General features: G+C 36.6%; 2 protein-coding genes across 2 annotated transcripts; both read left to right on the top strand.

The window, feature by feature from the left end:
- The first annotated feature begins 6,125 nt into the window (after nucleotides 1-6,125).
- LOC109102109 (solute carrier family 25 member 43) lies at nucleotides 6,126-10,695 on the top strand. The gene is made up of 5 exons (XM_042755433.1): nucleotides 6,126-6,546; nucleotides 7,766-8,007; nucleotides 9,031-9,203; nucleotides 9,995-10,129; nucleotides 10,434-10,695. Exons 1-5 carry the CDS (start codon nucleotides 6,275-6,277, stop codon nucleotides 10,647-10,649), a joined length of 1,038 nt encoding a protein of 345 aa, XP_042611367.1. The 5' UTR covers nucleotides 6,126-6,274; the 3' UTR covers nucleotides 10,650-10,695.
- Nucleotides 10,696-12,038: 1,343 nt separating this feature from the next.
- LOC122133943 (ADP/ATP translocase 3) lies at nucleotides 12,039-14,494 on the top strand. The gene is made up of 4 exons (XM_019115430.2): nucleotides 12,039-12,269; nucleotides 13,251-13,737; nucleotides 13,817-13,957; nucleotides 14,040-14,494. The coding sequence occupies exons 1-4, from the start codon at nucleotides 12,159-12,161 to the stop codon at nucleotides 14,195-14,197; spliced, it is 897 nt and encodes a 298-aa protein (XP_018970975.1). The 5' UTR covers nucleotides 12,039-12,158; the 3' UTR covers nucleotides 14,198-14,494.
- Nucleotides 14,495-15,084: the final 590 nt, after the last annotated feature.

A 15,084-nucleotide genomic window follows, 5' to 3' on the forward strand; every position in this document is an offset into this window, starting at 1 on the left:
TGTTGTTTTAATTATGAAGAAAAGTAGCCTTTGACTCAAATTTAAGTATTCAGATGTAGCCAAGAAAAAGCCAATAACGTTAACCATTTATTAAAGATATTTTTATTATGTGTTAATGTGAAGGTGTTCGATGGGTGTAGTTAATATGTACACTATTAACAAGGTCAGTAAGATTTTTTAATGTTATGCTTACAAAGGCTGAATTTATTTTGACCAAAAATACAGCAATTGTGAAATATTATTACAAGGTAAAATAACTGTTTTCATTTTGAATATATTTTCAAATGTAATTTATTCCTGATAAATTTCAGCATCCATTACCCCAGGCTTCAATGTCACATGATCCTTCAGAAATCATTTTCATATGCTGATTTGCTGCTCAAGAAACATTTCTTGATATCATGAATTTTTTTTTAAAACAGCTGTGTTAACATTTTTTTTGTGGAAACTGTGAGTGCATTTTTTCAGCCTTTTTTTTTTTGGCTGAATAGAACATTCAAAAGAACACCATTTATCTGAAATCTAAATCTTTTGTTATATTATAAAAACCTTTGCTGTAATTTGATCACTTTAATGCTGCTTACTAAATAAGAGTATTCATTTCTTGTTCTTTTTTAAAAATATCTTACTGACCCTAAACTTTGAATGGTAGAGTATGGTGAAATAAATAAATACATAAATACAAATGTACTAGAGTATAGAGTACTATGGTACATGCTGCTCTTGGAAGTACCAAGTACTATGTAAGTAACATGGTACATGAATTTGAGCACCAGGGTATATTACAAAGTGCCACAGTATTATCATGTGATACAAAATATATATATAATTTTAAAAAATTGTTGTCTTATTACTTATTTGTATCCGGACACTGCATACATAAGTCCCATTAGGACCACAGAGAGGCCCATATAACCAGGTCCTGGCACAGGGCCGCAGCCGTGAGCAGTTCATGGGGCCAACTGCTCCGTAGGGAGTCGGAGGCCCTAAAAGATTCTTTGTCTGAGTCGAGTGCCCTACAGCAAGACCTAAGAGGAGGACTCTACAAGCCCCCCCTCTCCTTGATACTCAATGGACTACTCCACCCCATTACCTGTCCCGGCTCTGGATCAAGGTGTGGGGGCTGCATATCAAACAGTCTTGGGCCTTTGATGTTCAGAGAAACACAAACACTGATCTGACCCTAGTCGTAACAGCTTATTTGTCCCCTTTAGTCATTCATAGCCTCCTTGTTGAATGTCTAAGCCTTCAAAGGCTCATCTTTGTTGGTCTGGCTTACAGTAGCCATGCTGGCTTTGAGAGGCCTGTGACCCACTATGTCGAGGGTCTGGAGGGAGGCCATCTGGCTTCCTGCTAGATTTGATATTGATTTATTGGTTGTACATGTGAAGATAGGAGGACACCCAGCTGCTAGGAGCCCAGGTCCATCTAGCACTTGCAAGCCTCTTTAACTAAATGGCTCTCATGAAAGCTTCTCAATGCTCGTAGTAATTATTCTTCATGAGGAAATGTTAACACTGACCTAATTTGCCTGTATCAGAAATTCCCATACTTTTTTTGTCAAACCGAACTCCTTTGATTTCCCCCTCAAATTTAAAGTTAGTATTTCTATAATTTAAAAACACATTTACATGTTCACAGCTCTCTAATGTCAGATAACAGTCATATGACTTGCAGGTAAAACAAATAAAGTATTTAATAGTTATTTTATTTAAATATATTATTAAATATATACATATTACTTTAGTTTATTTTATTAAAGTATATTATATTTTTTTTCTAGTAGTTATATATCTATATATATATATATATAATATATATATATATATATATATATATATATATATACATATATATATATACACACACATGATAGTAAAATGGTGAATGTATTAGCATGTCAAAAAGCATGTCAGAAAATGAATAAAGCATTATTATTATTGTTTTTGTGTGTGTTTATTATAGTGTTTATTATGCTTTATAACTACAAAACCTGACAAAATATATTATGAAAAAATATTCACTTTATAAAAATATTCCCTTTCTGTGGAGTGGATTAGTCAACTATCTGCAGTATTACCAGGTGAAGAGTGTCAGTTCAGCCTTTTCTTCCAGATTATCTCGACATCCCCCTTCCACCTGGCAGTGGGCTGTGATGTGGCTGTGTTCTTGATAATGGGTGAGGAGAACTTTATTGCTCTTGTCTCTGCCCTGGCACCAGTTTGCAAGAGGAGGCCTGTCTCTAGTGTAGCACTGACTGACAAAGAGGCGCCCTCTTTTGACACTTTACATTCCCAACACATTATATCCTGCAGGCCCAGAATTGTGGAGGGCCTCCAAATAGTTTCACATTGGCTTTACATTATTTAAATAAACATATTCTATTGCAAAAACATTTCATCGTTATTTGTGAGCAGAAACTTTTTGTAATAATATAGGCTAAAGAGGGTTTAAAAAGAAATGCTAGTTCAGAAACCTACTGCAGTCGTAGTCAGTATCTCTTCCTCCAGCACTCCCATTTCAAAGTCAGGGATCAAGGGCAGACTTGCGCATGGGCATACAGTGAATGAGACAATAGCTGTCCTCTCCCCCTCGCAGCCCCCCAAAGTATAGAGAAGAGCAAGACAAAGGAGCTCTGGAAGTTCCCGGGTTAATAAGTCCAGGATACAGAGTCAGTGCGGGAGTCAGGAAGGGCACTGTGTGAATTCAAGAGGAAGTCAGTGCCCTATCCACTATAGTAGATGCAGATCACAGAGGAGGCGGGTACAGGGTGAGGATGGTTAGCAGTGAATAAACAAATGTGAGAACATGACTGAGAGAGACACATTAAAGGTGCCCGAGAAGATATTTTCTCTCGGTAGCACACAATGTGTCCATCTTGTCAAGTGGCTCGTCCACTAATTGATAAGATCCAGCACATGCGCACACTTTACACCTGATCTTTCATAAGTATCACTCCATTGTCTTGTAATTGGAGCTGCATACATATGACTGAAAGATCAAAGGAGTCCTTCTTGTCACATACAAAGGAAGTGCCGGGACTTTTACTGCTTATGAGGGCTGAAAATTCACTCATTCTCACTGCGGTCAGATCACAATGACAGTCAGCGTGACTAAATATTGAATGTGTAAATATAGTAACTCCCAGAGAATGCTGTTTACTGTTTCACCATTTATGCTGCAATATGACATATATGCTTAACTTAAACCTGGGTTAATTTGAGTGGTATGACTATCAAATTTTGAATAATACATCAGATAAAACATCTCTTGCACTGCTCTAAGCCATACATGCCCCCCCCCCCCCCCCAGCAGCAGCAATGCTGTGGCTCTTTTGAACAGACTGTCATTTCCTTCTCGGGGCACTGTTATTCCAGTAGCCTTTGTGAAAAAGCCAAGTGGCCCGGCTACAGACAGGAGGTGGGATCTTCACAGGCAGCTGAGGTTGTCGACTCAGCAGGGGAGGGAGGCGCACATCGCAGGGGGATACAGGCTGAAAAACAAACACTAGCCTTAACAGGAAAGGAACTACAAGGCCCTGCTGGGAAATTAGGGTGACTTGTGGGCTCATTTTCATACATAGGGCAACATGCCACAATGTGGCATCCTTTATTGTGTTTGTTGTCATGAAGGGTTTGAAGGTATGACTGGCATGGAGTATAGTTTACATAACTCACATTTTTGTGGATAAGAAGATACTGACACCCACAAAACCAGTGTCTGCTTTTAAGATAAAACCTGACCCCCTTTTACATGTTTTTTAACTGAATTACTCTAAATGATAAAATTAAGCCATAAGAATCATGAACAAGGCGAGTTCCCCACTGAACTGATACAGATGCAGTTAGCATATTCAACATTAAATGCAGTAACCCTAAAGTAGTAAAAAAAAATGCTTCTACTTTTATGTCCGTGAATTACTCTGCTAATAATTATGTGAGGTTATGAATGCACTGAAATAATTACAACATATTATTAACCTAAACAATCTGAATAAAAAGATATTCCACATGTGCTTTCCTTTGGTAATATTAATAGTACTTTACACACATTATTTCATCATTGCTGAGGGTTTACAGCATTTCTCATTTGTAATACATACTATCTGTGGTTTTGAGTAAAGTAAAGACTGGCATCAACTGGCTGTCTGACAAGCAGACTGTGGATCATCCTTAGACTTTGCTTGCTTCAATGCAAAAAATGATTTTTTTTTTTATTTTTTTTTTTTTTTTTTAAAGATGATTTTTTTAATTATTTTTTTTTGTAACAGGATTTTCTAGACAAGTTAAAAGTATTGTCTTGTTTTCAGAAAAAAAAACATGTCAAAATTTAAGTGAGTTTTTGCCTGAAACATAATAATCTGCAATGGGGCAAGCTAAATAATCTTGTTTTTAGTTTGAAACAAGATTATTTTGCTTGTTCTAAGCAAAAACTCACTTAATATTGACTTTTATTTCTGAAAACAAGACAATAATTTGTACTTCCTTTTTGATTTAAGAATTTTTTGATATTTTGGCTGGAAACAAGAAAAAAAATCTAAGTAAGAAACGCATTTTTTTTGCTGTGTTAACACTTGATATATTTTGTCTGTTTGTTGAAAATATATAAATATTTGGCAACATCTTAAGTAAAGCAATATATACAGTTATGAAAATGTATGTATTTTTATACTGAAATACTTTTAAAAATGTTTTTTTAAAGAACTGTGTTATGCTGAATTTATTTTGTATCAGAAATACAGTAAACCAGTAATATTGTAAACTGTAATATTGTGAAATATTATTACAATTGAAAATACAATTGATATTTATTACAATTTCATTTTTGTAAAGCTATATTTTCAGCATCCATTACTCCAGTCCTCAGTGTCACATGATTATTCATAAATTATTCTAATATGTTGATTACCTGCTCAAGAAATACATTTCTTATTATTAATAATGTTGAAAACAGTTGTGCTACATAATATTTTTGTGAAAAATGTGAGTTATGTTTTTCTGGATTATGTGATGAATAAAGTTCAATATAAGAGCATTTATTTGAAACAGCAATATTTTGTAACGTTATAAATGTCTTTACTGTCACTTTTGAATTTAATATATTTACTCAATAAAAGTATTACTTTCTTTATATAAAAAATCTTAGTGACCCCAAAGTTTTGAACTTAGGTGTATGCATGTTATATAGTTGTTTCTGGCAAATATTCTATATAAAGAATGGTGTGAGTTCATTTTGCCTAATTCTAAATACATGTTATAAGTATAATGTGACCATTATACTTGAGAAGAACACTGGCCCAAAGACTACTGGGACTATAAATGTGCAGACAATTGAAAAGACTTTCATCTGTTATTATATTTTTTTATTAATTATTTAAGCTGGATTTTTATTCTAAACTTTATATTTTATGTAGTAGATACCTGATTCATTATTTGTAATTTTGCAATTGGTACAAACAAATAGATTCAACATAATATGAATTCAGTTTTTTTTTTTTTTGGCCAAGACTGCCCATCGGCTGGTCATTTATTGGTACTTTTCTAATGCCACACTACAAAAAAAAAAAAAAAAAAAATACATAAATAAATTACATAAAATAAATAATAAAATGTAAAAATAAATAATTAAATAATATTTGAAAGAACCTGTTATTTGGAAGGAAAAGAGATCGAATGGTTCTTTAAAAAATTTATTTCGATTTAGAATATACTGTTCATAATGAATATTCATCTATCTATTTTATACTATCATATTACACGTTATTCAGATATCAATAGTGAACAGATAATATATATAGGCTACATTATGTGTACAACAAAACACAAAATATGATGTAAACAATTATTATGCTCATAATTCTATCCTGACTGATTAGGTGACAGAGTTCTGTTTTCACACAGTGCACACTGGTGTGTCCATGATCCATTCATTCATCGTTTTTCAGCAGATTTGTATTGGCCACTAAAGCGAAAAAATAAAACACATTAAATTTGTGTGTCTTTCTTAAGAAACACGAGATGGTTTGTGGGATTTCTTTCCATCTATAGATTTTTGGCAGCTGTTATGGCTTGATTTTGCATGCAACCAACCTTGCTTGCACTAACCACACACCCCGCCCTTCACCAGATTATCCACAAACGTGACCCGCCGCTGAATGATGTTGCGCTGCAGCTGGATGACTGTGTGATAAACAGAGCCGTCAGTGTGTTCATTTTCATACGTTTCTTATTTCTGCTTAAACGGCCGGAGAAGAAAATCGTTTTCCTTATGAAGTATGGCCACAGTCAAAAAGGACGACCGACTGACAACTTCTCAAAGTTTACTGTGCGTCGGTTTTGCCGGGGTTTTTAGCAAAACTGTAACGTCACCCCTGGAAGTTGTGAAGATTTTGAGTCAAATAGGAACATTTCACTGCAAACGCGGCTTCCTGCACAGCTTTGTTTTTATTTGTCAGAACGAGGTGCTTCGAGCATTTTGGAAGGGTAACATGGTTTCCTGTCTACGGTTGTTCCCCTACAGTGCCATACATTTAGCAACTTACAAAAAGTAAGTATTAGTCATTTTTACTACTAAATGATGAATAATTGATGATTAGCATTTACGTCTGATGTACGTATTGATGGCTTGTGTAACTCATAAGATATGGGATAAACGTTTCGATCAGCTGTGGTGGTAAACAAAGACAACAGGGAAGTTGACGCTTTGAGTTAGCTTGATAGCCTTTAAAAGTTGAAGAGTAAAAAGAATTGAATTGTAAATTAATTATATACTAACAAGTGAGGACGCATTTAAGTATGCTTAAGAAGTTACATTTACGATAGATCGTTTAAAGAAATTATAATTTAAATTTCCCCTTTTGCCTTATTAGCTTAGCTTGTATCACTTGTATAGCGGGGGTTTTACCTTAGTTCAACGTGATTTAAACACATCACGCCTTCATTTCCTGACCAATCATGTAGCTCAGAAAACTGGCACGACGATGTGGTGCCACCCTGAAGCTGCAGTGGGTGTGGCCTTAATTCTGTGAATTCATAAAATGAATTATGTACTTAGCAACGCCCATCAGAGGGGGCTTTCAGAAGTACTTTATCGTTATACTTGTCACGAGTATTTTCACGTGCTGCAGGGGTTAACGGAGAGACCGGAAACTGTTTTAGAAAGACACGTACATAGTGTTCCAGTGTTCCAGGAAAAAGAGTGGAGGGCGTATTGCGACCTGTTTTGTTCCTATGAAAAGATCATGTGTATAAAAAACAGTTACAGTAACAGTTGAAATGTTAATGAGCAGTTTACTATTTTAATATATTTTAAAATGTAATTTTTTCTGTAAAGCAAAGCTGAATTTTCTGCCGCTATAACTCCTGACTTTACTATCACATATTCTTTCAGAAATCATTCCTATATGCTGATTCTAATATGCTGATAACCTTTTTGGTTGTTAAATAAATAATAGACAATGCACAATTCAAAATATGGGGTAAAAATACCTGTTAAATTGCAATAAAGTAAATTTCTGCATATTAACACATTACACTGGGTCCATATTTTTACACACTTTTTCTTAAAATGTAGCTACATAGCTGTAAAGCGTTTAACCAAATTTTAGCCTTTAGATAATTAAGTTTGACGTATCAGATGTATCTGGTAGATATGACTGGCACTCTAAAATGTGTCAAAAATGCTTTATACGCTAAAAGTTCTTTGGGAATACATATTCTGCTATATTGCAATATCACAACCATTCATTTTGTTCTATTTTTGGCAGTATTGTCCACCTTCACATTGATGAACAGGGTGATATCTCGCAATGGAGAGCCATAGTAGCCGGTGGGCTGGCAGGCATATCTGCCGCTCTAGCAACATATCCACTGGAGGTGGTTGAAACCAGACTTATTGCTCAGAATTGCCAAGAACCAACGTACAGAGGGTTGCTGCATTCTCTTTCCATCATCTACAGAAATGAAGGACTTCAGGCTCTCTACAGAGGCTTTTCACTCACAGTGTTAGGTATGTATTAGCAGAGCCTATTTAGGCCACAGAACCTTTAAATTAAGGTAAACCTGCATTTAATAACATCAAAACCAAGCTAAAACCTTTTAATAAAAGGGGTCCTATGATGCTGCTAAAAAGAACATTATTTTGTGTATTTGGTGTAATGAGATGTGTTTACGCGGTTTAAAGGTTAAAAAAAACACATTTTCCACATACTGTACATTATTGTTTCTCCTCTATGCCCCGCCTTCTGAAACGTGGATTTTCACTAGGCTGGCTCAAATCTCTGAAAAGCGAGGTGTGCTGTGATTGGCCAGCTATCCAGCGCGTTGTGATTGGCCGAAAGCCTCAAGCATGTGACCGAAATGTTACGCCTCTTAACATATTGTGATGCCTTGTCCGGCCGGAGTGACGAGACAAAAACATAAAACCCATTATAAACATGATATAAACATGATTTCTAGTCGTGTCTTTTTTTGGAAGGCAAAAACAAAGTAGTTTCGATTTCTCAACAAAACAACGTCACGCACCACGGCCTTGAGTGAGCCACGGCCGGCTTGAGTGATCAGCCCCATGCATGACGAAGCGGATATCGTCCTCTTTTGGAAGGCCAAACAAAGTAGTTTCGCTTTCTCAACGAAACACACAGCGTCTATACGGCATGGTGACGGTGGCTACAACAATACTACAACAAGAATAAAAGGTACGCCTTCTGTCTTTGTGTGAACATCTGGGCGGTGTTATGCAAATCTTCCCACATACTGACGTAGATATGTGGGGGCGTGTTAGAACGAGCCGTTTCAGGGGGGCGTGGATGAGTGTTAATTTTTATAAGAATATCTCTTTGGATTTATGACTTTAGTCTTTGCAACTTCACAGATCTTCTTTATTCACCAAGAGCTTTTAACACTCTAAAGAGAAAGGAAAATTTGAAATCGCATCATATGACCCTTTTAATAATACTACTTAAATTCTGGATCTCTCACAATTCTGCTTGAAAAGTTAATGAAACTTAATGTTTGGATTACTGTGGAATAGTTGCCGTTCCCTTCTCTGTTGGCTGCTATGCGGTGTATGTCAATTTGGATAAGCTGTGGCAGGAGCGTCATGTTCGCTTCACATCTTTGCAGAACTTCATCAATGGCTGTCTTGCAGCAGGAGTCGCTCAGACTCTCTCCTTCCCCTTTGAAACTGTTAAAAAGAAGATGCAGGTGAGAATACCGCTGTAGTGCTATATCTTAACACAAGGGGGCACAATAATACCAGTGTCACAGACTTGGAGTCTCCCTGAATTTGTTAAAAATTCATACCTTTTTAACTTGGCGGTGGCCCCTTTGTTCATTTATGTTAAGGATGAAACATTAAAATGTTTTAAAGAAACACAAATTTTGAGTTCTAAATAGTCTTTGCAACAGGTCGCACAGAACAAAGCAGTACACCATTCTGAAGGACACAAGGCCCTGAAGCAGCTGAGAATGTACATAGTGTCCAGCGTCTGTCTATGCCAAAGATAAACTGTCTAAAGATAGTTGACCTCTCACATACTATACACACAATGGTGTATCTGATCTGGTTCCTTTATGTTGTGTGTTTTGCTAAACTAGAAAAAAAAAATTCTGCTTTTGCAAGTTAAATTGCAATGTCAGGAATAAACCTTCCAAAGCTGCTAAATGTTCTGAGACTTTCAGTTTGGTGCTAAACAAAGTCTCTATAACCACAGTCAACACAGTACACCGAACACACATCAAGAGGGTTTAAGGGTAGATAAGTGTAGGAAAATGTTGTACAGTACTCAGTTGGTACTGGAAAACAAATGCACATGAATTGAATAAAAACTGAACATTTTTACCATATCTTATTTAGTCTCATCTACACTGTGCATTAATTTGATGTAACTTATTCCTGTTTATAAAAAACAGTGTTAGTATTCTCTTATGGAATCCTATGCAAGTATGCAGTTAAATCTTAATGATCAGGAATATTTCTCCAATCTTTACTCTAGGCCCAGAGTCTTCTTTTGCCCCACTGTGGAGGAGTTGATGTCCATTTTAATGGAATGATTGACTGCTTCAGACAGGTCATAAAGAACAAGAGCGTCTTGGCTCTTTGGAGTGGCCTTACAGCCAACATGGTGAAGGTGATAATTGTTTTATATGTTTACATGATGACCGAGATGAAATTTATTCAAGCACTGCATGTTTTTCTGTGTAAACTGTTCTACAAAGCTTCATTAAAAAACTCACAGGGTGGTATTATAACTTATCTTCAACAACAGTCTGTTCCTTGCACTATATTAAATTATTAAGACAAATTGAGTTTCTTGAGCTGCCTTTGGATGAAATAGCATGCTTAAATGTTTTTATTGGTGTTTGTGTAAACACCTTAAATAATGCATTTCAACATCCTGGTTACTAATATTATATTTTGTTTTGACATTACAGATTGTCCCATATTTCGGCCTGCTTTTCAGTTGCTTTGAGATGTGTAAGCAAGTGTGCCTTTACCGGAATGGCTACATCATTTCTCCACTAAGCTACAAGCCTAAACCAGGTGTGGACCAGAGCCTGGGCCCATATGAACTACAGGAGTTTAAGCGCTACCTGAAAAACAGAAAATCACACAAAGCACAGAGTTCATCCATAGGAAACCGCTGGTAACCAATCCAACAGGAGTTAAAAGTAATAAACAAAACTCTGGGAAGTGCATTGATTTCATTTTCATTTAATTAATTTCATTTTATTTATTTATATAGATAATGATAATGAGTATAAGGTGTTTGTACTGCTGGAAGGCACAATGTATTGTTTACAGATGTACCTCTTGGTGTATTTAACTTCCAATAGGCTATTTTAAGGATTGCATACGCATAATTTAAGCAAGTCCATTACGTACATTCTACAGTACCTTGAACACATCAGACTCAGCCTTAAATGAAAGTAGTGCACCTAAGAGGCGGTGTTAAAGGTGACCTGTCCTTTCAGCGTTATGACATTTATGGCTTTTGGCTTTATGCTCCACTGAAAGAGTATTTTTAAGAACTGCGGAAATATAAAACCTTGTTTTTAATCACTTCTCAGGAAATATGTTGAACGTCATTTCAACAATATAGAGCAATGCCTTTTTGTCAAACAAAGTATTAGTTTTTTTTTTACTGAAATTTAGCTCTTGGGCCTTTTTAAAGGTCTTCTGTTATTTATAAACCACTTGATTTTTAGGTCATATTGTGGTGCAATTTTTCCGATTTTAAATCTGCATTGTAATGTACTGATATCCTACTGATCTGGAAACGTGGTAACTCAGTCACCGTCTTTGATTCAGCTGTGAAAAGGATGAGATTTGTTAAAGATGAAATCTTTAAGCACATTGTAAAAACAGTATGTGAGTATAAGCAATAAACCTATCTTAGTCCTTATTGTCAACTTATTGTGTTATTCGTCATATTTTATTATCCATTCATTGTTATATAATACAAAATTGAATTGCATTAGTAGAGATGGTAGTGATGCAGGCAGTATTGATTTTTTTTATTGCCTTGTGTAATCACATGTTCCCAAATCACTTGCTTTGCCTCAGTCAAAAGTCATGTGAAGGACTTTGTACTGACATGTTGGCCCTTTTTCTCTTGGAGATCATTAACTAAAGACAGTCATGTCAAGCTAGTGACAAACTTGCATGCTATGTCACCTTGGAGAACTGCTTCTTGGCTTGACAGCTGAAACTAAAATCTGGACAATCCTGATCCTCTTGCTCTATTGAATTGTCAATGTGCATCAAAAACAGTGCAAAAATGTATGTTTTTGTTACGTTTTAAACATTATTAGTCATGAATTACTGGCTACATGGAAACGTTTTTCTGTTTTAAAAAACTTCCTGTTGTCATTTACGCTTTCCACCTTGAGAAGGCTTAAGGTTACCTTTCTAACTTTAAGCCATTCATCTCCGTCATCATAAAAGGGTCCCGCCTCCTGGAATGTGTGACGTTTAGTCGACGGTCCAATCGAATCTTAGAAGCCTTGGGTACGTTTCCTCTCGCGAGACAAACCTTTTAAAAATCTCTTCTCAACTTTTCATTCGGCCATTTCGAATCAGCCGGCATTCCACACGTTAGTCCTGCGGCAGAGCGGGGTAGACCTCTTGAAGTTACACCTCTCCAAGAACACCCGATAATGAATGAGACCGCCATCTCTTTCGCCAAGGACTTCTTGGCCGGTGGTATTGCCGCTGCTATCTCTAAAACCGCCGTAGCCCCAATCGAGAGAGTCAAGCTGCTGCTTCAGGTAACGTTACGCGGTTATATCAATGGGATTATACAATTGCATAATTTAAAGAAATTAAATTACAAAGTGAGCTAAAATGTGAATACAACCAGCACAGTGTAATCCTAGAAGACTTTATGGCTAAAATAAAACTCAAGAGCGTTATCAGGTTTTAACATGCTTCTTTTTTTTTTTTTCAATTACCGTTACTTTTAATTGTTCATTGAATGGAGAGTGCCTAACGAAACGGTGAACCTCTTGACTAAATGAGAATCTTGATCTTTGTGTGAGTGAAGTAGACTTTGAGCCTTTTAAAATCAAGCTGATCGTAAAATAATTTGTTAGAAGATCGACTGACTTAGGCCTTAAGTGCTCCCTAACATTTACCAACCCTCCTCGAGAGAACCCGAGAAATGCTTCAAGCACTAACCAATGAGGGTTTTTTTTTTTTTTGTAGAGAGTTGGAAAGACGTATTTTTTTTTATTATTTTTAAAACACTGTAAACCAGCATCCTTATTGATCTTGCCAAGGTCGCGAGAAGGGGAGGCCAGTGAATAGCTAACTTTAGGCCTTTGTTGCTAGCTTGCAAGCTAACGCTCGCGCCCTGGAACGTCGAAGTCCCACAGTTATTGTTTGAGAGGACACGATATTTTATGGGCGTATCATATGGTGACATTGATTTAATGTTGCATATTTATAGTTTTCACACATTTTTACAACATTTTCATTGTTTTTGCGGACAATTTTGACGGAAACCACCTACCGGAAGATAGCGAGTATTTTGCCGGCTTTTTCATTTCGAATAATCACGTGGTGTTCTTTGGTTTTATTCTATAAAGAGGATAATAGTTTTAAACTATTTTCCACCAAATTCACTTTTAGTTGCTTTCAGTTTGGGACATTTGTAATCTTTGAGGCTTCAGCTAGTCTTTCAATCAATCACTCTTCCATTGCATTGCCTTTCATTGTGTGCATTGATTGATTTTCTTCTATGTTTACAGGTGCAACATGCTAGCAAACAGATTACAGTGGATAAGCAATACAAGGGCATTATTGACTGCGTGGTGCGTATTCCCAAGGAGCAGGGCTTTCTGTCGTTCTGGAGAGGAAACTTGGCAAACGTCATCAGATACTTCCCCACCCAGGCCCTCAACTTTGCTTTTAAGGACAAGTACAAGAAGGTCTTCCTCGATGGTGTAGACAAGCACACCCAGTTCTGGAGGTACTTCGCTGGTAACCTGGCTTCAGGTGGTGCTGCTGGTGCCACATCCCTCTGCTTCGTGTACCCCCTCGACTTCGCAAGAACCCGTCTGGCCGCTGACGTCGGCAAGGCTGGAGCAGAAAGAGAGTTCAGCGGCCTGGGTAACTGCTTGGTGAAGATCTCCAAGTCTGATGGCATCAGAGGTCTGTACCAGGGCTTCAATGTGTCCGTCCAGGGTATCATCATTTACAGAGCCGCCTATTTCGGCATCTATGACACAGCCAAGGGTAAGTCACAATGCATTTGAGGTATCATCGTCAAAGTGTGCCATTGCTGCATTCACTACATTTGCTGTCATGTCTTTAGGTATGCTGCCAGATCCCAAAAACACCCACATTGTTGTCAGCTGGATGATCGCTCAGACTGTGACTGCTGTTGCTGGTCTTGCATCCTACCCCTTCGATACAGTCCGTCGTCGTATGATGATGCAGTCTGGACGCAAAGGAGGTCAGTTACCGCTTTAAAGATGTTTCTAATACAAGTTGACAAGTTAAAGCAAGTGGATTGATCACTTTTTCTTTTATTGCAGCTGACATCATGTACAGTGGCACAATTGACTGCTGGAAGAAGATCGCACGTGATGAGGGCGGCAAGGCTTTCTTCAAGGGAGCCTGGTCTAATGTTCTCAGAGGCATGGGTGGTGCCTTTGTGCTGGTCTTGTATGATGAGCTGAAGAAGGTCATTTAAGCGTTTCCGGTCCACCATTCAATGTGAGATGTTTAACTGTAACATATCTTGTACATTTGGAAGAACACTCAAATTCCGCCTTATTTATAGGGACCAACTAGTATGTCCGTACTAGTTGAACTGGGGGAAATTGTTTTTGCAGTTTTCTTTTGCCCCTGTTTCTTATTTTTCTTTTTGTTCCCCTCACCATACTGTCATTCCCAGAGAAAAAGAATCCCAGGTACTAAAATCTACCTGTTTTCCAGCCGGTCTGTTTTTAGTCAATGCATCAATAAAGACCCACTGAATGAACCTACACCATAAATTCCTGTGGCGTTTTGTTTTTGTTTGTTTGTTTCTACCTTTTATATCTTGCGTTACAGGTGTTGTGATTCAGCAATTTGGATGGCTTCCACCCTGTTCCTAAATTCAAACAAACTCCATCCCCATCCTTTAAAAATGTCAGCAAACTGAACTAGCAGAATGATTCACAGGCATGGAGCCTTTTTTTTGCAGCTTGGAGTATTGGATTGTCATAAATTGGTGTGATTTTCCTAAGGCAGTCAGGGTAGTAGGCACAACAAATTTTTTTTTTTTTTTTTTTTTTTTTTTTTTTTTTTTTTTTTTTTTTTTTTTTTTTTTTTTTTTTTTTTTTTTTTTTTTTTTTTGTTTTTTTTTTTTTTTGTTTTTTTTTTTTTTTTTTTTTTTTTTTTTTTTTTTTTTTTTTTTTTTTTTTTTTTTTTTTTTTTTTTTTTTTTTTTTTTTTTTTTTTACATGGTATTAAAACAAATCAAGTCACCTTTATTTATATAGCGCTTTATACAATATAGACTGTCGAAGCAGCTTTACAGTGTTAAACAGAAAAAATGTGTGCTGATAATGCAAGACGACAGTTGAAAACACTCAGT

The sequence above is a fragment of the Cyprinus carpio genome, unplaced genomic scaffold (genome assembly GCF_018340385.1).
Source record: "Cyprinus carpio isolate SPL01 unplaced genomic scaffold, ASM1834038v1 S000006696, whole genome shotgun sequence".
Classification (NCBI taxonomy): Eukaryota; Metazoa; Chordata; class Actinopteri; order Cypriniformes; family Cyprinidae; genus Cyprinus; species Cyprinus carpio.

Excerpts from the sequence above, each read along its gene's own strand:
- LOC122133943 (XM_019115430.2), top strand. The coding sequence starts at position 12,159 with ATGAATGAGACCGCCATCTCTTTCGCCAAGGACTTCTTGGCCGGTGGT. Across the intron at positions 12,270-13,250 it reads GAGTCAAGCTGCTGCTTCAG|GTGCAACATGCTAGCAAACA; the intron begins GTAACGTTACGC and ends CTATGTTTACAG. Across the intron at positions 13,958-14,039 it reads GCAGTCTGGACGCAAAGGAG|CTGACATCATGTACAGTGGC; the intron begins GTCAGTTACCGC and ends CTTTTATTGCAG.
- LOC109102109 (XM_042755433.1), top strand. The coding sequence starts at position 6,275 with ATGGCCACAGTCAAAAAGGACGACCGACTGACAACTTCTCAAAGTTTA. Across the intron at positions 6,547-7,765 it reads CATTTAGCAACTTACAAAAA|TATTGTCCACCTTCACATTG; the intron begins GTAAGTATTAGT and ends TATTTTTGGCAG. Across the intron at positions 8,008-9,030 it reads CTTTTCACTCACAGTGTTAG|TTGCCGTTCCCTTCTCTGTT; the intron begins GTATGTATTAGC and ends ACTGTGGAATAG.